The 24,737-nt window shown below is 32.8% G+C and overlaps 1 protein-coding gene across 4 annotated transcripts in view; it reads right to left on the bottom strand.

The window, feature by feature from the left end:
• Positions 1-24,737, bottom strand: part of METTL25 (methyltransferase like 25) — a 123,602-nt gene that overhangs the window by 24,023 nt on the left and 74,842 nt on the right. For 3 of the 4 annotated variants that reach the window (XM_073020978.1, XM_073020980.1, XM_037996765.2), the window contains exons 6-8: positions 23,999-24,093; positions 19,912-19,941; positions 15,858-15,931 (exon numbers count right to left, since the gene is read on the bottom strand). In XM_073020978.1, coding sequence (XP_072877079.1) covers positions 15,858-15,931; positions 19,912-19,941; positions 23,999-24,093 — 199 coding nt within the window. The remainder of the gene's footprint in view (positions 1-15,857; positions 15,932-19,911; positions 19,942-23,998; positions 24,094-24,737) is intronic. The other variant, XM_073020979.1, reaches the window with a different exon arrangement.

Genomic DNA, 24,737 nt, shown 5'->3' with positions numbered 1-24,737 from the left:
AGAATACAGTGTAAGTGTAGGTGGTATTGATTTGTTTCCTGGGTGTTGTCCTTCAGACTACTTGAAAATAAGAGAAACATTTTCAATTTTAATTTGGCCTTGTTTTAGTTTTCCTTTTCAAAATACACTACTTTTTACTGTTGCAAAATATCACAGTATGTTTATTATAAAATTGCTTTTAGTGTGTTAAGCAGTAATTTGCTATATAAGACTTTTCCTTAAGTCCTTTGTTAATCTGTATTATTTCAGACCTGTTTTTAGCAATAACAGGAAAAAAATCACTCAACCAGAACTAGAAAGTTGATGATGTGATCATGTTACTTCATCTCTTTATGACATTGCCTCCTCAACAACACTGGCATTCTCTTAGTTTCTTGAACACACAATGCTTTTAGCTACAAACACTATTTCTGGAACGCTATACTCTCAATCCCTTTGCTTTGGAAACACCAAACTCCTTCTTTCAGATCCTATCTCAGATATTGCTGCCTTAGTTAAGCCTTTTCTGGCTCTCCAGAAGTTGGGCTCCTAACACAGAGAACTTTTCCTTCACATACTCTCTCTTGTTTCTCTGATCGTCTCCCCCTTGATATTTTAAGCCAGTGAATTCTCCAAAGGGGGTGAACACATCCAAAGGGAAAGAGAATGTTAGATTTTTTATTTCTATGTTGTCTCTTTTAAATTTCAATTTCTGAGTTTACTGTAAAATCTATACAATATGCTAGTGGAGAGACATGTATACCACTTATAAATAAATATTCATTTTTGCATGCATGCTTAGAAATGTTTCTTGACAGAGGTGTGAAGCGTAAAAGTATGTCTGAGACTACTACTCTAATCAGCTGGAACACAGCTGTCTTGCTCATGACAATATCCCCAGAACCTAGCATAATATCTCACACAGCAGGATCTCCATAAATGAATTAAATAATCTCTCAGTTAGTGGAAACAAATACATCTAGTTACACAATAAGAGAAAAATTCATTAATATAATAAATAGGTCTATCTATTATATTCAAGTATAATAGATAAGCATATAGGTAGGCTTAGTTATACAAATAAGTGTAACTTAAAATAGAGAGCTACTGAAGAAAGATGTAAGAAAAAGTGCAGAGTAAACAATACAAATAACAGTATTCATTTTGTTTATTATGTACCAGTAATTCTTATGGCCTTTGCTGCATTTACTCAATCAGTACAACCACCCCATGTGGTAGGTCCCATTATTATCCACATTTTAAAGATTTTAAAGTAGACAGAGGTTAAACTTTCCAACATCTGACTTCATAATCTGGGATATTAACTATTAGTCTATATTATCTCCAGCATACTACTTGAATTGGATTCATACTCAATACTGTTAAACCGCAGATGAGGAATGGCCACATCTGTGTTACAGGTAAACAGCAAAACAGATTCCATCCCACCCCAACCAAAGTGTGTGTATATATTCTTACAGAAAATCTACGCAGACCCTCCTGCTATAATCAAGGAAACAGAATTTTAGTGTTTTAGTGCAACTATGGGATACTAAATAATTCTAACAATTAAAAAATTATATGAGGGAACAGACTTCATAGGAAGAGATTTGTTCTTCCCAAGTCATTTATTGTTAGACTTATTGCCCAAACTCATCAGCCGTTAGGACCAGTCAGAAGTATGTTTATGATTTCCAAATGTTATACATGTTAATTAGGTTGCTTATTCATTCATTCTAAAAACATTTATTTAAATGTATATGCATGATAGTGTAGTGGTTGGTACAGGTTTTGAACTAAAGACTGAAACAAGCTTGAATCCTCATTCTACCACTTATTAAACAACCTCTTTGCCTCTTCTTGATCATCAGTAGAATGGTGTTGTTAAATCTGTCTTATAAGACTGAGGATAAAATAAAATATTCAATATACAGTGCATGGCTCAAGAAAAAAAGGGTATTTTTCAGAAAACAGAAATGTCAGGTATAGCATTATTACCTCTATTAAGTATAATGAATCAGACTTTGGAACTTTTGGAAGTTAAAGGTTACTTTTGCATGATATGAGACCAATTTCTAGAAGTCTTGGTGTTTCATAAAGTGATCTTAAAAATAATATCTGCAAAGTGAGTTTATGATATGGAATGCAATCTGCTCTTTTGTAGGTACAAGGAAAGGGAAGTATTTCATTCATTAGTGTTTAGAAGGATCTATAGTTTCAAGGATAAATATTGTGATTAAAAATTATTTATTCATTCATTTAATTTAGAAACAGGGTCTTGCTCTGTTGGCTAGGCAGGCGTGCAGTGGAATGATCATAGGTCACTGTAGCCATGAACTCCTTGGCTCAAGCAATTCTCCTGCTGCAGCTTTCTGAGCAGCTGAGACTATAGGTGTGAGCCACTGCACCTGGCTAAATACTGCAATTTTATTAGTTAAGCAACAGAAGAAAAACATGTAGGCCAAAGACTCTTTAAATGGAAAATAAAAGGGCAGAATAGGGTTATTCACAAAAGGAATATGGGGTGTGTTATATTTTTCAGTAGTGGCAGTCTTATTTATAAGACAGCATGCTACAAAAGAAAATTCACAAAAATCTTTACAGTTTCTTGAGAGTATCATTTATGGCATTATGGTCCAATAAAGTTTTACTCTTCATATTTAATAATTTAAAATAAAAACTTATAATTTCTTTATGTTGCCTCCATGTAGAAGTATTAATGTAACAATAGCTCAGACTAGAAGAAATTTTTTTTGTAACACATAGAGCCTTATGGGCACAGAAACTTCTGTCATTAAACGGACATGATAGAAAAGAATAAAAGGAGAGCAAAAATCATTCACCAAAGAGAAAAGATGTCACGCTGTGTTCCTAAGATAAACTGTTTACTGTAGTTAAAAGAAAATATTAACATTTAAACATACTAATATTTCAGAGGAATTCTCCAAAATATTTTATAGTTCCATATCAATATTTGTGATATTAAAGAAAATTATGACAAAATATTTATTTTGTTATTGTCATTTCCTTTGGAGTTGATAGGCAAAAAACACTTAAATCCCAAATGAGACCCTAGAAATCAGAAAAATTATTTTCATTATTTTCTTGTGTTTTTCAGAGTGGGCTCCACAAAACAGTGTTTAATTAAGTGTCTGTATATAATTGGGAGAAGAAAGATTGTATGAACAAGTAAGCATAGGTTTCAACAGAGTTAAAGAGATTTCTTTTAATAATAATAAAATATCACTCAGTATGTTCCAGGCATTGTTATAAGTACTTTATAGATTTTAACTTCATTTTCAAAACACCCTTTTGAGGTAGGTACTGTTATTAACCCCAATTTACAGATGGGAAAACTTAGGCAAAAAAGATATAAAATAATATGCCAAAGACCATACTGCTATGATGCAGTGGGGATGCTGGGATTAGAAACCAGGCAGTAGAGGTCCTGTGCTTAGGTTCTTAATGGTGACACGCTGCTGTCTCTCACCAAACTGTTAGGAGTCTTTAAAATATAAATATGCACTTAAGTCTTTAAGAGGAGGATACTGCATGAAGCATTCGCTTTTAAGAAATTCTTTTCTTCCTACATATTTTCACAGAATCATTGCACTTTAGGACAACAATCTGGAGAACAGTTACAGAATAATCAAAATCTGATTTATCCTCTTTCAAAAGTTTTTCTAAAATACTCTGGAGTCGGGTTCTTTGGTTCTATTACTTGAAGTGAACAAAAGGAAACAAAAAATCATTTGAGATGGGAGATGATCAACAACACAAATAAATAAAACATGTACTATTAATATATTAGATAGTAGGAAGAGCTGATGAAAAGTTTCAGGCAGAGAATGCGGCATAATCAAAGGCCCTGAGTACAGAAGTGTTTCTGTTATTTTCAAGGAACGTTAAAGAAATTAGTGTATCTGGCACAGACATGAACAAAGGGAAGAGTAGAAATGAGGTCAGAGAAAAAATGAGGACCCAGACGACATAAGGCTTTGCAGGTCACAGGAAAAACATTAGCTTTACTTTTGAGGTAAACAGAAGCCACTGGAAGATTGTGAGCAGGAGTCCACTTAAAAATATCAATGGGATCACTCTAGTTATTGTGTAGAGAATAGGCTATAGTGAGCAAAAGTAGAAGAGGGAGACCAACTAGGAAGTTATTACAACAATCTGGGTGAAAGATGATGGTGGCTTGGACCAGAGTGATGGTCCTGAGGATGGTGAAAAGTGATAAAAAAATTAGATATATTCTGAAAGTAGAGGTTATAAAGCTGCTGAAGGATTGAACCTAGGCAGTGAGAGAGAAGAGTCAAGGATGCCTTAACGATTTCTGGTCTGAGTACCTGGAAGAATACGATTGTCATTAACAGGTGAATTTGGGATTCATCAGTATAGATGATACTTAAAGCCACCAGATGGGATGAAATCATGTATGTAGTAGGTATACACACACACACAAAAAAAGCCACTTCAACAGTTAGAGGTTTGAAAATGAGAAATCAGCAAGAAAACTAAAAACAGAACGAGAGAAAAACGTGAGTACATTGTGAGTCTTTCCCTAGCATATGAGAGAAAGAAGTGTTTCAATAAAGAGTGGAAAATTGGGTGCAATACTAACGGCAGGCAAAGTAAGAAGAAGACTGAGAATGGATCATGCAATTTAACAACATAGGGTCATTCATGTTCTAGAAAAGGGTGATTTGCTGGAGTGATGGAAATAAAATCTTACTGAAATATGTTTAAGGGAAATGGGAGAGAAATTGTCAGCACTTTCATGGAATTTTGCTGTAAAGGAAAGAACCAACATAGGACAGTGTGGTTAGAGGGGGAAATTGGGTACAAAGAGGATTTTTAGCATTTGTGCTCTTAACCACTATGATACACTGTTTCATTTACTAAAACTGATAACTGGTCATCAAAGAGCTCAGAAGGTAGTAGAGGAGTAGAAATACAATTAATTGTATTATTCAGGTTCAGTAAGAACAGCGAATCACAGCTTAAGTATTATAGGAGAACAGAAAAAGAAGAAAAGGAGAAAAGAAAGCTATCACAGAGATGTCTTCTGAACTGGATTTAAAAAAAAAAAAAACAAAAACAGGATTTCACCTTCCAGAAGTCCTGGGATGAAAGGATGGCAGAAATAGCGGGGAGAATATTCCAGGTAGAGAGAACAACTCCAAGAAAACCTACAAAATGTAAAAATAATGGCATGGAAAATGATGAATAATCTGGCGTGCCAGGACAGTGTGCATGGACAACTGCTCATGGTGCACAGGAAGAATGTGATGATGGATTAGGCTGGAATGAAAATTAATAACAGATTTGAAATGGCCTTGAATGCCACAATAATAGTTTAGGTTTGGGCATAAAGAATTATTAGCAAAGATTTGAAAGTTAGAAAAGTGGCATGACTATTTGGGAAAGATAAATGATGAGAAGTTAAGAACAGATTAAAAAGGGCCCCTCTGTCAGAATAAAGCATGGTCAGCATGCTAAAAAGGAATCAGTATACTTTCTTTTAATAAAAGTGAATGCACTGGATCTAATTAAAATTCTACTCAAGTGAATCCAACAACACCCACATGCTTCTCCAAAAATGCAATTGTAAGAACATGGTTTACTTGTAACACTTTCCAAGGAAGCAACATTTTTGTGGGAGAGTTTAGAGAAAGGTGAAGCAGAGGTATACTAAATAAATGAAAACAAACACATGCAGGACAGATTGTACCAAAATTCAGTTTCTCCGTAATCACAAAATATTTAAGAAATTATTGTAACATTATTATTTTCTGCCTTTTGTATGCTAATACATATTGAAAGACTTAAAAGATCAACAACATAAAATTTTGCTGTAAATAGCTATCATTTAAGGGAGCTCCAAAAAATCTTCAAGTTATTTTTCAGTTTAAAAGACACCTTCTAATTTCAACGGAACCACACATTATAGATTAAATTACTATCTTTAATTTTGTGAGATAGTTTTTAAGATCTGAGTTTTCACTTTCCTATTTGATTATAGTAAAATCACAATTAAAATTAAATTAAGTAATATAATTATAGGTAGCAAAATACCATACATTTTTTGTATAGCTGTATACATTTCTTATTATGCAAGAGAATAATAAAGTGAAAAAAGTGTAAAAATTGTATTTTCCCTGTTTTCTTTCCAAGTGTTTTAAAAGAGATTTTTAATCCCTGAAGTTCCTTCCTTGGCATTTTATTACCCTTAGAAAGTTTCTATTATAGATAAGAACTAATTATAAATAAATTTCTATAAATTACTGAGTTTTAACATAAATGGGCTAAATCACAATTATAAATAATAAAGTTAAAATGTTATCTTTAAATCCCTGAAAAATATTTACTTCTAACCTTAGGCTATATAAACAATTATACTTAAAGAACTTTCAGGATAATGTTTCAATTACTCTAAAACAGTATTATTACTGGAAGATGATTTATTTTAGCTAGCAAGAAAAATAAACAAAATGCAAAAGAAGTAATTAAGTGACCTTATTTTCTGTCTTTATTACTATTGCTGACCAGTAATTCCAATTAAGTTAACCTTGACTTACAATGCTAATACAAAGAGCCTTGCAAATCAACTCATATTAAAAATATCTCAAAGAGAATTTACCACTAAAAGTAAGAATGGGATGGTGAAAACCTTTCTGGACTATGAATTTGGTCCTGATCCTGGTTCTTTCAGGCTATATGACTTTAGACAAGCTTTTAACCACTTATTTTAATTTTTCTTATTATAATGAGGTACCTATACTAGATACTGGGAGTATAATATGTGGCTCAACTGTGGGGTATAGTCTGATAAAAGATTAATATTTTAGTGATACTAAACAAAAGCAATAAGTATTTACAAAATATCTGTAAGGCATAAAGAATGTAAATAAAACAAACTCTTGCACCCAACACCAAACTTGAGAAATACATTACTAGAATTAAATACCTTGATTTCTATATGTACTTCTCCTCTTCCCTACCTTATCACTCTGCCTAATAATCCACTGTTCCCCCCAACTCCCACAGGAAACTATGATAATGAATCTTGTGTTTACCATACTTACGTTGTTTTTGCTTGTTTACCACATATTTATACTCCTAAATTATTCAGTTTTGCTCTTTTATGAATTATGTAAGTGGAACCATTTTACAGGAGTTTTTCTGAGATTTCAGTTAAAATTACATTCACAAGATTCAATCATATTGATGCATCTAGTTGTAATTCATACATTTTCATTGTGATATATAAAATACTTCTATATACATGAATATAAAACAATTTATCCATTCTTCTATTAATGAGCTTTTTCTTTCTGGATTCTTGCTCTTATAAATATTGCTGCTATTGATCATTCTTATAAAAGTTTCCAGAAGCATACATATAAGATTTTGTCTAATATATATACTTAGGTGTAAAACTGCTGAGACAGGTATATATATTTTCCATTTTATTAGATAATGCTAACTTGTTTTCATTTCATTGATCTTCCATGGGTTTTTTTCAGTCTTGATTTTATTTATTTATGCTCTGATCTTTATTATTTCTTTCTTTAGAATTTTGGATTTGGTTTTTGCTTTTCTAGTTCCTTGAGGTATACTATTAGGTCATTTATTTCAAGTTTTTCTACTTTTTTGATGTAGGTGTTTATTGCTATAAACTCTGCTCTTAATATTTCTTTTGCTGAATCCTAAACAGTCTGGTATGTTGTCTTCATTTTCATTTGTTTCAAGAAATTTTAAGGCCAGGCATGGTGGCTCATGCCTGTAATCCCAGCACTTTGGGAGGCCAAGGCAGGCAGATCACTTGAGGTCAGGAGTTCGAGACCAGCCTGGCCAACATAGTGAAACTGTATCTCTACTAAAAATACAAACATTAGCTGGGCGTGGTGGCGTACACCTGTAATCCCAGTTACCGGGGAGGCTGAGGCAGGAGAATAGCTTGAACCTGGGAAGTGGAGGTTGCAGTGAGTTAAGACTGTGCCACTGCACTCCAGCCTGGGCGATGGAGGCAGACTCTGTCTCAAAAAAAAAAAAAAAAAAAAATTAAAATTTCCTTTTTAATTTCTTAATTGACCCACTGGTCATTCAGGGTCATGTTGTTTAATTTCCATGTATTCGTACAGTTTCCAAAGGTTCTCATTATTGATTTGTAGGTTTATTCTACTGCAGTCAGAAATGATACTTCATATGATTTCTACTTTTTTGAACTGGTTGAGACTTGTTTTGTGGCTAACATATGATCCTGGGTAATGATCCATGTGCTGATGAAAAGAATACATATGCTGCAGCAATTGGATGAAATGACCTGTAAATGTCAATTAGGTCCAGTTCTACAGTGTAGTTTAACACAAAGTTTCTTTGTTATATTTCTGTCTGGTTAATTGGTACATTACTAAAATTGGGGTGTTCAAGTCCCCCATTATTACTGTATTGCAATCTATCTCTCCCTTTAGATCTATTAATATTTGCTTTATATACTTTCATGCTCTGGTGCTGAGTGCATATATATTTACAATTGTTATATCCTGCTGAACTTATCTGATTATCATTATATAATGACCCTCTTTGTTTCTTTTGGCTTGAAGTCTATTTTATGTGATGCAAGTACAGTTGACCCTTAAACAACACAGGGATCATGGGAGCCAACACCCTGCGCAGTAAAAAATTTGCATGTAACTGTTGACTACTCCAAAGCTTAACTACTACTAGCCTACTTTTGACGGGAAGCTTTACCGATATCATAGTCAATTAAAACATATTTGTATTTTACAGAAAGTACAAGTTTTTTGCACAAGCTGTTACAGCTGCAGCAAAGGTGTCAGGAATTTCTTTTTCTCTTTTTACAGTAGTCCTTATGCTGGATTCATTTATCTTGAAATAGTGGGCAACCACAGCTGCAGACCTCAATCTATGGTACATATCAAGCAATTCAACTTTTTCTTGTAATGTCCTGACTTTTCTCTGCATATTGGGAGCACTTCCAGGATCACTAGTGGCACTTAATATGGATATCATGGTAGTGTTATTCAAGGTTTATGATACTGCCCTTAAGACAATGAAAAATAGACAAGAACTGTGAGAGGTCACTTTTTACTGTGATACACAATCCATTGGAGAAACAAACTGATCACACAGAGATTTGCAACACACAGTGTTTTAAACGAATATTCGCAACACTTGAGCTCACTACAATGTCAATAAGAGGTGGCTATAAAATTATTACACTATATACTATAGCTAATTTAATGTGGTTATGATTTAATATTTCATATTTACATTAGTTTACATTTCTCTTGACTGTGAATAGTGCCACATATGGTCTGTGTTTGTGTGCATAAGTTTTTATATGCATTCTGACTTTTATAATAGATTTGTATATATTGTATGGTAGTAAATGATAAACAATATGCATATATTTTATTCATTCAAGATAGACCTCATTTTCTTTATTTTTTGATATTTTTAGGCTACTTGGTTTGTGTGCAAGTTTATTCAATTGTCACAAGTCTCAAATATATTTTCCAATATACTTATTAAAAAAATACTGCATATAAGTGGACCTGCACTTGGGTTTTGCTTTTCTAATTCCTGGAGGTATACTATTAGGTCGTTTATCTCAAGTTTTTCTACTTTTCTTGATGTAGGTGTTATATACTTTGCTCTTAATATTTCTTTTGCTGAATTCTATAGAATATTGGTATATTCAAATCTGTGTTGTTCAAGGGTAACTGTATAGAAATACCTGTTCTTCTTTGGTTTCCATTTGAATGGAGTATCTTTCTTCCATCTCTGTACTTTTGGTCTATGTGTGTTGTATTTACAGGTGCAGTGAGCTTCCTGTAGGTAGCATATAATAATAGTTGGGTCTTGTTTTTTTGATCCATTTAGCTACTCTATATCTTTTAATAATTTTGTCAATTTACTTTCAATGCTACTGATAGGTAAGGAACTACTACTGCCATTTTGTTACTATAAAAAAGCTTAAAAAACCTCTACACTTTAGCTCCATCACCCCCACATTTTGACTTTTTGATGTCTGTTTACTTTCTTATGCCTATCTCTTAATAAAGAGATTGATTAATAATCATAACAAATGTTATGATCATTTTTGATATGTTTTTGTCTTTATACCAGGGATATGAACTGCATGCATACCACATTTACAGTATTGAGTCTTCTGAATTTTTTTCTGTGTACTTACTTTTACCAATGAGTTTTATACCTTCAGCTGATTTTCTTGTTGCATGTTAGCATCCTTTTCTTTCAGATTGAAGAACTCCCTTTAGCATGTCTTGTAAGACACCTCTGGTGGTAATAAATTTCTTCAGCTTCTGTTTATCTGGGAAAATATCTCCCTTCATATTTGAAAGATAGCTTTGCTGGCCACCATATTATCGGCTGACAGTTTCTTTGGCACTTTGAATGTCCTCCCACTTCCTCCTGGCCTGAATTTTCCACTGAGAAGTCTGTTGTCAGATGAATTAGAGCTGCTTTTTTCCCTTGCTGCTTTTTTGATCCTTCCTCTTTTACTTTTGAGGTTTTGATTATTATATGTCTCATAGTAGTCTTATTTGGGTTGAGTTCAAAAGTCTTCAACCTTCCTACATTGAAGTATTTGTATCATTTTCTGAGTCTAAAAAGTTTTCTGTATTATTTCCTTGAATAAGCTCTCTATCCTTTGTACTTTTTCAACTCCGTTTTGAAGGCTGCTATAGTCTGAATATTTGGCCCTTCCAAACCTCATGTTGAAATTTGATCCCCAATGTTGGAGGTGGGGTCTAATGGGAAAAGTTTCGGTCATAGGGGCAGATCTTTCATGAATAAGTTATTGCCCTCCCGGGTTGGGGGATAGTGAGTGAGTTCTTGCTCTATTAGATTCCACGAGACCTGGTTGTTAAAAAGAGCCTTGGCACCTTGCCTCTCTTTTGCTTCTTCTCTTGCCATGCGGTTTCTGCACATGCTGTCTACACTTTGCCTTCTGTCATGAATGAAAGCAGCTGAGGCCCTCTCCATAAGCCAAGGAGATGTTGGGGCCATTCTTCTTGTATAGTCCGCACAACTGTGAGCCAAATAAACCTCTTCTCTTTATAAATTACTCAGCCTTAGTTATTCCTTTATAGCCGCATAGAAATGGACTAATGCCATGACTTAAATTTACTCTTTTGAGGCTATTTTCTAGGCATATTTCATTCTTTTCTTTCTCTCTCTCTCTTTTTTTGTCTCCTCTAACAGTGTAGTTTCTAATAGGCTCTGTAGGCTGTAGGATAGTCTCTTTCGGCACTTTGAAGATATCACTGACTTCTGGCTTCCATTGTTTATGCTGAGAATTCAACTGGTAGACTAATTTAGTTCCTTTGGGGGTATTCTGCTTCCCTCCTTCACTCCTCTCACCTCTAGCTGGTTTAAGAATTATCCCTTTGTCTTTATTTTCAGCAATTTTACTCTTATGTGTCTAGAACTTGTTTTCTTTTTACTTCACCATAAGATTTGTGTACTTCCCAAATCTTAAGATTGATATATTTTTGTCAGGATTGAAAAATTCTTACTATTGCTATTGCCCTATTCACTGTCTCATCTTCTTCTCAGACTGTAGTTAACATGTACGTGAAACCTATTCCCTGTATTCTGCATAGGTCTTAGTCTTTGTTTTCTATTCTCTAGCCTTTTTTTTTTTTTTTTTTGATGCCTCATTGTAGATACTTTGTTCTGACCTGCTTTCAGTTCATTCATTATTTCTTTAGCTGTGTCTAAAGTTCTGTTAAGACTATCCATAGATTTCTTGATTTTAGTCATTTTACTGTTCAGTTCTAGAATTTTCATTTAGATTTTTTTAAGGTTTTGGTTCTCTTAAAATAAATAAAATGCACATTTTATTTCAATGTGCATATTGAGCATAGCTCTTTAAATTAAACTTTTAATTTTAAGATAATTATAAAATCACATGCAGTTTTAGGAAAGAATAAGGATTGGTGTACTCTTCATCTGGATTTCCACAATGTCTCATGATGGTAATATTCAGGATACTGATGTGGATGCAGCCAAGATACAGAACACTTCCATCACCACAAGGATCACTCATGTTGCTGTTTTACAGCTATATACACTTCCTGCCTACTCCACCCTCAATTCCTACCTCAGCAACCACTAATATCTTGCCATTCTATACTTTTGTCATTTCAAGAATGTATATAAATAGAATCACACAGTGTATAACCTTTTGGGATTGGCTTCTATTCATTCAGTATAATTCTCTGGAGATTCACTCAGGTTGTTGTGTGTATCCACAATACTTTTGTTTTATTGCTTAGTATTTCATGGTATGGATTATTACAGTTTGCTTAAATACTCACTCACTGAAGGACATCTGGGTAGTTTTCAGTTTGGGTGACCAGGAATAAAGTTGCTATAAACATTTCTGTACAGGTTTTTGTGTAAAGGTAAGTCAGCTTCTATTGATTATTAAAGGTCTTTGTTATTGTTGGGACTTCCATATTCCCATGTGATCTCCACTGATACCATGATAGGGGTTACCTTGTTACTGCTGAGTGATGATGAAAGTCCTGACTCTCTACTAGGCCTTCCTTGATACCAACCACCCTAGTGGGGAAAATGAGGGGTGTCATATTATGGCTGGGTGGGTAGGAAGTACAGGCCTCTCACATGGTCTCTATGACACTGTGGTAGTGGTATTGTGTTAATTGTTGGATAAAAGTCCTAGTTTCCTACTCAGCCTTATCTAATACCACTCCACAAAGGGGTTATAAGGGAGTTTCATTACAGCCTGGCGAGGATGGAAGTGTAGGCTCTTTACTTGGCCTTTGTTGGCATAGGTGAGAGTGGAATCACAGGTATTTGTTTTGTTTTGTTTTTTGCTACAGTATGGCAGTTATGCATAAAAGTTTTTCTAGGCCTGCCCGCTTCCTGGTCTTTCAGTTTTCATCTGAAATTTCTTTTTTTTCTGTGCCTACAGTGGTTCTGGATTACCACCTTTTTCAACTCCAATCCTGGGCTGTATGAAACAAAAAGAAAACCCGGGGGACTCATACTGTGTTGTTCCTTCAGTCCAGAAACCGTAGCCAGTCTGCTCTATTCTCTTTACCTTTTGTCTTTTTGTATTCATTTTATATATAATGTTCAGGGGATTTAGTTGTACTTAGCAGGAAAAATAGAGAAAAGTACATCTATTCAATATTTCCAGAGTTGAACTCTCTCAAGTATAATTATTTTAAGTCTTTCTCTGGCTTTCCTAAAGGTATATTTCTGTTGACTGTAGTTTATCTTGGATTTCGGTCATGTTGTCTTGTTTCATCACATACCTGGTTATTTTGGATTGGTTTTGTAAGGTACTCTCTCTCTATATATAGATGACATTAGTGATCATTTGAGGCTTAGATTTACATCATTTTGTCCAGAGGCAATTTATTTCCTGTACGCAGCTAGCAGAAGCAATCTGAAATACTTTAATCACAGCTTGAGATAATTCAAAATGGGGCTTTAGTCATTTCAGGACTGTTCTAGTTCACTCTTATTCTTACAGTATGAATCTTTAGGGACCTAACTCAAAGTATGAGTGGTTTACTTAGCTTGCTCCTGAGTCCTCACGAGACCATCAACTCTAACTTTTGTTTCACTAGAACTGTCTTTCTGTTGAAAGCTGTGCTCACCCTCTCTGCTGATGGGTGGACAGTTGTCTATTCCAGAACTGACAGATGCAGTCATAAAAGTGCAGCCATAAAAGCTGGGGAAAGTGCAGCCATAAAAGCTGGGCTTACTTCTCTTGAAATCCCATTTCCTCTTTGATTTTTGTCCTATAATTCTTAACTACTTCAATAGGTCTCTGATGTTCTCAAACCAATTAAAAACAAATTTAAACACACACACACATGCATGTGCACACACATCTCCAGCATTGTTTTGTTTCCTCAGAAGTAAGTTATTCCTAATTATTTAGTCTATCATTGAAAGCAGGCTTCAATCATTCTGTTTGGTTTTCACATAAGCCATCCTGACTAGAATATAAATTGCTCCTGTGTGGAAACCATTACCTATGCATCCAGAATTCTCAGGACCTAACATGTTGTCTGACACACAATAAATAATTGCTGGATTAAAAAAAGAAGAACATGTACAAATCTTGATAACTAATTATGTGGTCTGATGATAAAAGTAGAATCAAATATCATTTCTAGGCTCTAATGTTTGATAATGGTCATGCCATTTCCAGAAATAACACCTGTTTGATAGAAGTCAAGAGAAAGAAGAAAAGAATAGAATTGGTGGGAAGAGAACATTGGTTTTGGATGTAGCTGACCGATGTATTTGTGAGGTACTTAACTGATGTTATTCTGATGAAAATGAGAAAGTGGATGTCGACTTCTGAAAAAGAGGTGGAAGCTAGTTACATATTTCCAGAGTCATTTGTGGTAAGAATCCTAAGAGAAAAAGGAAATATAAAGAGATAGGAGTTGCATATATAACATTAAAGAATGGCTAGATATACCTAGGGGATGGAATAATAATTAAGAAACTGTAAAGAAAATAGATGAGTGTTCAGAGTAGAAAAATGAAACCCAGAGAATATAGAATAATGGAAGATAATGAGGAAGAGATTTTAGAGAAAAAACAATTACCGACTTGGTCAAATGTGACTGAAGGGTCAATGGGGCTCAGGAATTGAAAGTCTTCTAATAAATATGAGCTATCTTCTGAGTATTAAAGGAAAGCAGGAATGTAAAGCATTGGAAAGTGTTGTTTTTAAATGAGAAGAAAGATTTAGAAAGGAACAGAAACAAATTTAAGAAGTCATAAAGGAAATAAACACATGAACAGATCTGAGGTCTTTAAAGAAGGCAGGTAGTAAATATTTGAGTTGACACGAATTTGCACAATTTTGTGGCTTTTTTTCCAACAAGGTTAGCATCTTGGGGTAAACATAAGAGAAGGAACTAGTTTTCAGGAGTACATGAAAAACTCAGTTTTAGACATTTTGTTGAAATGGAGAGAGAGAATGGAGACTGAGATACAGATTTGGGAGTTATCTACATAGAAATGACAGTTGAAAACAGTCTGTGTAGGTACTTGTATGTAGCAACTTCTATCAGTAAAAAGTTGATATTTTTTCTTACAGAGAAATAATAGCTAATCTAAAAATCCCTTTTATATCTTTTAATAAATATGAATTGACTTTTGAGAAGCTGAAAATTGCCTTATTTTAATTTGTAGAATAATCCTGTTATACCAAATAACTATCAGAATCCTAAAATTGTAATTAGCAAGACAACATTCATAAAACCTGCCAGACTTACAAATGTATGCTTGAATACAACAGTTGTTGAACCAATATTATGAAAAAAATTCTCCCACCCTTCCCTTCTCTGTAAAAATAGTGCATTATTTAGGGGCAACAGGAACAAAACAAAACATATGCAGTGCTAGTATTCTACTGCCAGAGACCTGAAGGGCTATAACAGTTGCTTATGATCAATATCTGTTCTGATTAGAGTTAAGCGTTTACGCTGTACTGGATGTGAAACATTCTAAATATAACTCTTGTTCATATAATATCATCACTGAACTACTTAACATTTTAATACTTCAAAAATTCTAAAATACATTTTACATAGACTATTTTATCATTACAACAAGCTTTCAGGACAAGAAGAAATCATTAGAGCCTCCACTTTAATGATAATTAACCTAAGATACAGTTGTTGTATACTTGTTACTGACATTATGCCCAAATTCAAAGTTGCTTCTACTAATAACAGTGACCCTGCATAAATTCACCTGAAGACTAAAAGTCACTTTACTTACAATATAACATAGTTATTCTTATTAAAATAAAATCCTCATACCATTTGGTGATGCCATAACAATCTTTAATAATATCCTGAAGAACAGCACGATAGAAGAGTGATTCAGTAGGCAGCTGAAAAAAATGTAGACATATATAAGCACAAGAAACAAAAAAACAGAAATAAAATAAATACTAGAATGTTGGAACCAAAGTGAATGTCAGAAACCTTTGTTGCTAAACACAGAGGATGACTTTATAATTTTTCCATTACAAGTGAAAGTGTTACCCTGAGGCTAATTCTCATTGTGAAAGTAATTCTGAGGAAAAAAAAAAGAAATCATAAAAGAAACAGTAGTGAATAAGAAAGAAAAGTTACAATCAATGAACAATAAGCTAATGTCCAAATGAAGTCCTTATCAGTTAAAAATGAGAAATACTTTCAAGACCAACCAAGTCAGCTCTGGAGCATTTAAGAGTCAGGAAGGATATATGTGAAAAGGAAGAGAATGTAGATTTGTCTTAATGGAGGTGGAATAAAGATAATAACAGCTAGGAGTCACACCAACAAAGAAAGACACTACCCTAAGTAGAGAAATATAAAGATATGTCTGACGTCTGAAAGACAATATTGGTTACTACAGAGTTGAAAAGTAGAGCCTTAGAAAGAACAAAGGATAAGAGATTGCACTCTTGGCAATGCTTCACTTCTTGCAGAAAGAGATATGGGAGATGTCCCAAAGGTTCAAAGGTTTTTGAATGGAAAGAGGCAGTAGCTGAAGAGAAGGGCTCCAATGAAGTATGATAGTTTCAAAAGAGCAGAAGGTAAAACATTACTATTTATAAAAGAGCATTTCACTGCAGCAACAGAATTACTTGAACTAAGAAACTACAAAAGTCACCAAAACCCTATGCACATCCCCACAGATCTTGATATAGATAGTACAGGAACATCCAACACAAAATAATGTCAGCAACAACAACCCAGCTTGCATGCAGTTATTATTTTTTTAAAAAATGAGTAAGAATAGAAGGACGTCAACAATACTGAATGCTTTTAAGAAGTCAAATAAGGTAAAACTGAAAACTGTCCAATGACTGGCAAAGTTTTAAAAATAAAATTCAGTGAACTGCATATATCCATGGAGCCACCCTTTTGTAACTTTTATTATCCTGTGGAGTCTAAAACTGTTATTTTCATATGTTTGCAACTAGAACAAATATGTTTGAATTCAGATGGAGTTTATAGCAAAATAAATTTTTCACGCTCAGGCAGAAAACCTACTTTACTGCCCCTCTCCCTCATCTAACATTAACTTCCCATACTGTGCTGCTGAGACTACAAAAACTAAAAGTTGGGAGCTGAGGGTCAATCATTTTTCTTACGTCTTCCCCTGATGGCATTGCCCTCCGAAGTCACTAGAGAAAAATCACACTTGTAGACTCTTAGAGCATTGAGAAAGAATACGGGTTCTACTACTGGAAAGTAGGAATAGTGGGGATAGTGTTACAAATATCACAGTCCCCAAATAACTACTAAAATAATTCACTGAAGGTAGACTCATATACATGTTTGAGTACCCACACTAAAATTTGTAACTTTTCAAAGGCAAAATTCTTCTATAAAATCTCTTTCCAAATTTGTCACAAATGCCTTCACTTGAGAAGAAAACTATTGATTTCAAAACTTAACTTTCCTCAAAAATTATACCAAAATATTTCATTTAGAATTTCTTAATCTCTAGATATATTTTCCATTTTAGATTTTCTCATCTTGAGTAACTATTTTCTACAACACCAAAATCTCTATTTTGTCATTTGTACCCCACTTCTTTAAAAATCCTTTCATTTATCTCACAAAAATGCTGAAGTACATTTTCATATATTAATACCTATTCTTATAACATTTTATTGAAATTCAAAGTCACTTCGGCAAATCTAGTATTGCATGAATTGAAATATTAGTACTATAAATGGCTTACAAAGTTCTTAACTTTTTGTTTGACTGGCTATAATAGGTAAGTTTAATTTTATATGAAACTCTTAAAATAGTTAAAATCTCTTCTTCCTCATGCCTTTGAACAAATTACATTAAATGGTATCAAGGTAACTTTGAAATAAATATGTATTTATATTGTTATTAAAATCACTGTAAAATACAACACAAAAGAACATGAAGTTCATTTTAAACAAGAACATAAATAATGGAATGCACAGAAAAATACAGCAGAACAGAATAAGTCATCATTCTCAAGTTACTCTGAGTAAGAGCTGTACAGCTGTTTCCTAAGAGAAAGGGAAGAGGTTATAAAATGCCTTCAAATGTGCATTCCTGAAATAATTAAGTTGGACTATCTATCCTGGTAAATACAAATGGGTAAGGGGAAAGGGAATCAATATCTCCTGAACAGTCTGTGCCTGACTATTCCAAGAATAAACTGGATGTGGCTCAGAGTTTACTTTATTTCCCTTAAGTGATACATTAACTTAACATTTTAATGTATTTTTAAAATTGGAGGGAACACAAAGTGTATACCCTTAAAGCATGTGTATCAGACATGCATTTTACAGGTCTAGTGGAAAGAGCACTAAGTTGGAAGTCCGGGCTCTGCAATTAATTAAGGGAACTAGAACAAGCTGTTAAACTTTTGCTATATATCATCTTCATGTAGGTTTAGGATAAACCAACTGATAAGATTGAGTGTAAGAATGAGCAAATACTTGTAAAATTAAAAAACACCACACGAATGCATTGGAGTATTAGGATAAAAGCTCTTTTTCCCCGGACCCCTAGAAAACCGTTAAGTTGATATGTAGTATAGTAGTTAAGAGCTTGAATTCCAGACTCAGAGATTCAAGTCTCTCAGTCTTTGTTACCTTACAGTCTCTTCATGTGTATCATAGCATAACAAGAGTACATACTATATAGTACTATGTACTTATTATCTCAATTGATGAGAAGATCTTTAAATAGTACTTTGGTAAGCTCTGTGTCAAAATTAGCTATTATTTTCATGATCATCATTATTAATTATCTATAACAGCAACAACAGTTGACATTTATTGAGCACTTACTATGTGCTAGACATTGTTTTAAGCATTGTACATTTTTCATTCATTTCATCCTAACAACCCTATAGGAAGGTATTATTATTACTCCTATTTCTTCCCTATTTTACAGAAAAAGAAATTAAGCTACAGAGAAATTATGACATGTGTTCAGGCTCATTAACTAGTAAGTGGTAAAGACATGATGCAAACCAGCAGTTTGTAACTAAAGTCCCAAACTCACTTAAAGTTCCCAAACTCAAATGATATGCTCTAATACCAATGCCTTCAAAAGAATCAGATTTTATCAATTTTAAGATAGGCACCGTGAATATATTAAAAATATAATTACATACAAAATGCTTAACAATGTTCCTGGCCCAGAGTAATCACTCAGTAAATGATACTTGTTATTAAAATTATTTTTTAAATTATTATTTTTAACAATTCAAATTGACACATTAATGTTCCTTGAACAAAAGCAAAATAAAGATTTGTAAACATTAGGTTAAATTTTAAAAATTTATGGAAGGGTCCAAAAACTCTTTAAAAAATCCTGAATACAAGGTAAAGGATAAGACAATTACATGGATATTTGGGGGATTATATTTAACTTCTATTTCTAAGTGCAAATTCATTTGGCTACTGCAACTAATGGCTAATCAAGTCAGTAAAGAAAAAATTTATCAAACAATCAACTGAAGTATGTGTTTTGGACTACAGTTAAAACAATGTACTGAATAATATAGGTTATCTTTGCTTGAACTAAGCACAAAAAAGCCCAATTTTCAACAATAGCATTCTTCAGAAATATTTGTAGACTGTTTAGCATAATACCAAGAAATTAGTATAAGAGCATAATACAGAAATTTTCCTAAAAGCTTGAAAGCTCTGAAAAGTTCATTTTGCTTTTAAAGTAAACTTACAGAAAATGCACAAATTTGAATATGCATCTGGGACAAGATATTTATTAAATTCCATTAGGTTTTAAGTTCATCAGCAGGTCAAGTATGAAGAGTGCTTGAGAGAAAAACTGTCCTGTTCATCAGTGAAACACTCTTACTTACCCCTTGGCCAGCTGCAACCCGCTCCAATGCCTTAAAGGGGGGGAAAAAAAAACAAGACAGATTGCTGATATATTGAGTCTTATCTTATAAGATTTATAAACACACTGTATAAGAGTTTGTAAAACTGACATTTAGAAAGATTAATTATGTGATAATATGTAAGTTTATGCACTTAACAGTATTAATATCATTAAAGAATGTTAACTAGTATGCTTGTGTAATTTAGAGCTAATTTATAATGGATGTGTGTCATATACACAAACACATATCCTTGAATGTCAATTCTAATTATATACAGTCCTTGAATTTCAGAAGGAATTAGAAAACAGGAAAGAAATGAAATGACATAGTCTTGGCTCATTTTTAGTGTAGCTAAAACAATCAAATAAATCCGACGCTATTATTATGCACATATACAGACATAGATACATATTTTAACATATTTTCTCATAATTTTAATAAACATATGATTTCATCTTTTAGTGAACAAAAAAATCCAGATTATAATTAAAAACTTATTTTGGAAAACTATATGTAGTTTTGGTCTGTATGATCTACAAATTCAAATCAAATTCACATATGATCAAGTGCCAGGTAGAAGAGAAACTAACACATAGTTTTACAATTTTACATATACTGGTTTTTACATTTATATTTATTTAAAGTCCAAAACACTTTTTACAAAATATTTTCCAACATTTGTAATAAATACTCATAGTCCAAAATATATGAAAGATTTATCATAATTTAAATATGGAATAGAGTCTTCTGAAACTGAGTTTTTAGATATATTTCCAAATATATATAATTTTTAAACTATATTTTATTTTTAAAATTTAAAATTTTATTTAAAAAATTTAAATTAGGAAACATTTCAAACACAGAAAAGTAATAAATGTGTAAGAGATGTGCATGTACTTGCTACTCAAATTTAAAATACCCATATTTGCCTCAGGTCTTTTTATTTTCATAAATGAAACTGTTTACATATAGCTAATCATACACTTTTAAAAAGAAAAGATAATTTACAATTATCTTTTTATAAGTATAAGAGCAATTTTTGTAGATACACAAGATCACTGACAAGATAAGTAACTTTTCTCAAGTTGCTTAGCTAGTTAGCAAAGAACAGAGCAAGAACTAAAAACTTGCTATTAGAATCCTGGTTTATCATGCTCTCACACCATGTGGAGTTAGTGGGAAAAAGAGTTCATTGCATGAAAACTGGCTTGACAGAAATGGTTTGAAGAAAAAAAATGTAATTTTCCCATTTACTTTAATGATACTTTCACTGAACATCTACAGCCAAGTAGAATGTTATGAATACAGAAGACAGCTATTACATAATTTTCATATTCTGTTAAACAGCAACAGGTCCAGATGAGTTTTCATTTATGGTACTCTTTGTGCTAATTTCAGATTAGATTTTTATTATAAATTTTCCTAAAGGCCAAACTGAATTAAAAAAAAAAAAAAAAGAGTATTTAAAAAGAGGTGATTTGGTATATGATAAAAATACCAGATACGCCAGGACTGCTTTTGTTATGTGTTGCCGATGAGCTTAATTTAGAAATAGAAATAATAAATTGTGATTACATAATAAAAGATAATCAGGTAGGTGGTTAAAAAGTGTTTTGCAAACATTAATACTATTCTTGAACAACGAACAAAGAGGATGAAGAAAACATACCAACCAGTCATTTCATACTAGTCTGGAATAATTTAGAAGTTTTATCAGGCTTAACGTACGTTAATGAGATTGCTCTAATTTAATTAATATTTTGTGTCTGGTTGGTATTCTTAACTGTTTATCTGAAATCATTTCCCAGAAAAGTATCTATTCTTTTTATTTTAAAGAAGACCACTTAAGCTTTGAATATTTGTCAAAAATGTCAGTTATGGAGTAAAAGGCAATAAAATAAGATATATTAAAAGAATTATTCCTTAGATTTTCCAACATTACTTTGGAATCAAAAAAATAAGTCAAGGTGGACATGGGTTGGGATGGAGCTAAGGAGAATGGCATTCCATGGGCAGCTGACATTGGTCACAGCAAGGTAAAGCCAGCATGGTCTGCTAATTCTATATTTACAGAATTTATTTTCCAAAGTCTTCGTTTTGGTTCTCTGAATGTTTATTTTGATAGAAATAATTCTTTTTTTTATGGATAAAACATATTCTTTCGTCTTTCTAAGGGATATTACATAGTTCTTTTCTTTTAGATAGTCTCGATCTCCTGACCTCGTGATCCACCCATCTCGGCCTCCCAAAGTGCTGGGATTACAGGCTTGAGCCACCGCGCCCGGCCTAGATAGTCTACATTTCTTCCCAGTTGCTTTTTCTTTAAATATCTCCATTTTTTTGGTTAGTCTTCCTTTAGATATGTATTGACTCTTGTCTTTCTGTTAATAATGAAAATGAGGATAATATAAATCTGATTAAAACTGTTTTGCTTACGAATGAGGACTATTAGTTGTGGTTCTCACCACAGAGGGATAGATCTACCTTGTTACATTGTGAAATCCCTGATGCCAATATCTTGAGGTCTTTTCTCTGAGGCTAGGTTCACTTAAAAAAGACTATTTCAATTTCTTGCGTCAAGGGTATAACACTGGCTATGAGCATTCTGATACTTAAGTTATCCCAAAAAGAACCTGTCATTCTAACAAGATCTTGAACAAGTACCATTTACTAAAGAGTGAGAGAACAAGACAAATTTCCAGAAAAGTAGTTTAAGTGGGGCTACCAAAGGAAGTTATTATGTTAGCATAAATACATTTCTAAGATAATTCTAGTATATATAACTTAGAACACTGGCACACTATTTCTTATGTTGCTATGTAATAGGCATAGAAATAATGGTCCCTGAAAGAATTAGTTTACCTTGCGGTTGGACATTAAACATATTATTTAATCAACTGTATTTTACTTTATTTTACTTTGTTAAATTTTTTATTGCATAAATTTAAAGTGTACAACATGATGTTTATATATACATATGAACAGTTCCCAACTTTCAACTTTGCAATAGTGCAAAAGTGATATGCATTCAGTAGATACTATACTTTGACTACTCATACAACCATTCAATTTTTCACTTTCCATATAGTTTTCAATAAATTGCATGAGATTTAACACTTTACTATAATTCAATTTTACTATAATTCAACACTTTACTATAAAACAGGCTTTGTGTTAGATGAATTTGCCCAACTGTAGGTTAATGTTTAAGTGTTCTGACCACATTTAAAGTAGGCTAAGTTAAGCTATGATATTTGGTAACTTAGGTGTATTAAGTGTATTTTTGTCTGTAATTTCAACATATGAAGGGTTTATTGTGACACAACCCCATCATAAGCTGAGCAGCATCTATATCTAGTGAAATGATTATAATAGGTAAGCAATTTATTAATAACATATCTACCATCTCACATAATTACATTTTGTGTGTGTGTGCAGTAAGAGCACCTAAAATCTATTCTCAGAAGATTTCCAGTATATAATACCATATTAACTATAGTCCTTATGTTGTACTTCAGATCTCTAAATTTATTAATTCTACATAACTGCAGCATTTTAATTTTCTGATAACACAAAAATCACTTATGTTATTTAACACATTTCTTTGTAAACTGACATAGTGCCATGAACAGAGAACATTACGGGCTAGAGTGTTCTAGGTCTGAGGGCACTAGTCAAATGCAGCACAATAAATGTTTTATTTAATTAGATAGTTACTTCATATCTCAATTAGCTTAATATTTTTCCCATTCTATAAAAATTTAGGAAACCAAATGATCTACTAGAAAGAAACACAAACCACAGAGCTTTGGATAAAGTATTGAACACTTTACATTATATTTTATATAATAATTAAAATAATTATATATAATTTTGTCATGACACTGCATGTAGAGTGGATATTGTTTAAAGGGAAAATCATTTTTTTCTTATACTTTCCAATGCACAAAAGCATTAATGAGGATGTTCTGCAAAATTTGGCACTGAGTCCATGATACTAGCCAAAAACAATAAATTCTACAACATCTGGATAAAGCTGTTACTCCAGGAAAAAATATAACCATACCAAACATGCTGACATTCTGGCATTACGACCACAGCACCATCTCTCTTCCTTTAAATAGTGGCACATTGGAAATCCCCACTTTTCCTGAGTACGTTCTGCAGATGGGGGAAAAATACGGATTATTTAAATAAAATTCTTCCTTTTTCAGTTAAAATAAATAATCTACTGAGAAAGCAAATCAGTCATCGAGAAAGTAAAAACAGTAGTTTAACATGGAAATGGTGATGTTTAACAGTTCATTCCAGTTTGTTAATTGAAAGCATACTAATGTTATGAAAGTGGTATTTGCTCAACACAGCTGCTTTGTGTTTAAGTTCCAAGTCTGGTACCAACCAATTTGCCAAAACAATTTCTCTAAGATTTAGCAATTTAAAATGCAAATACTCTTGATATTCATTATAACTATAGGAGGTAAGTAATGAGATATTGAAAATTTATTGCTGACCTGACTTTTTAAAAGTGACTTATTAAATATGACATTTGGCAATTTATGATAGAACAATATAAAGTCATTTCTAACAATGTTGAAGCATCAGATTTTTTTTTTTAAGCCACTATGTTCCCCCTTCAGAAAAAGAACAGCTCTACAGGCTCTTATTTCTTCCTTATATTAAGAGACTGTAGTATTTTCAACTATGACCCAATTTAGCTCAAATGCACCTATGTTTTACAACAAAAACAAAAATCAATGTTCATTACTTAATCACATATCTACTGCTCAACTAATAGAGTTACACAA

This window comes from Chlorocebus sabaeus, chromosome 11 (assembly GCF_047675955.1).
Source record: "Chlorocebus sabaeus isolate Y175 chromosome 11, mChlSab1.0.hap1, whole genome shotgun sequence".
Lineage (NCBI taxonomy): Eukaryota > Metazoa > Chordata > Mammalia > Primates > Cercopithecidae > Chlorocebus > Chlorocebus sabaeus.
Note: the sequence above shows the minus strand (reverse complement) of the source record. Positions and strands in the feature narration are given on the sequence as shown.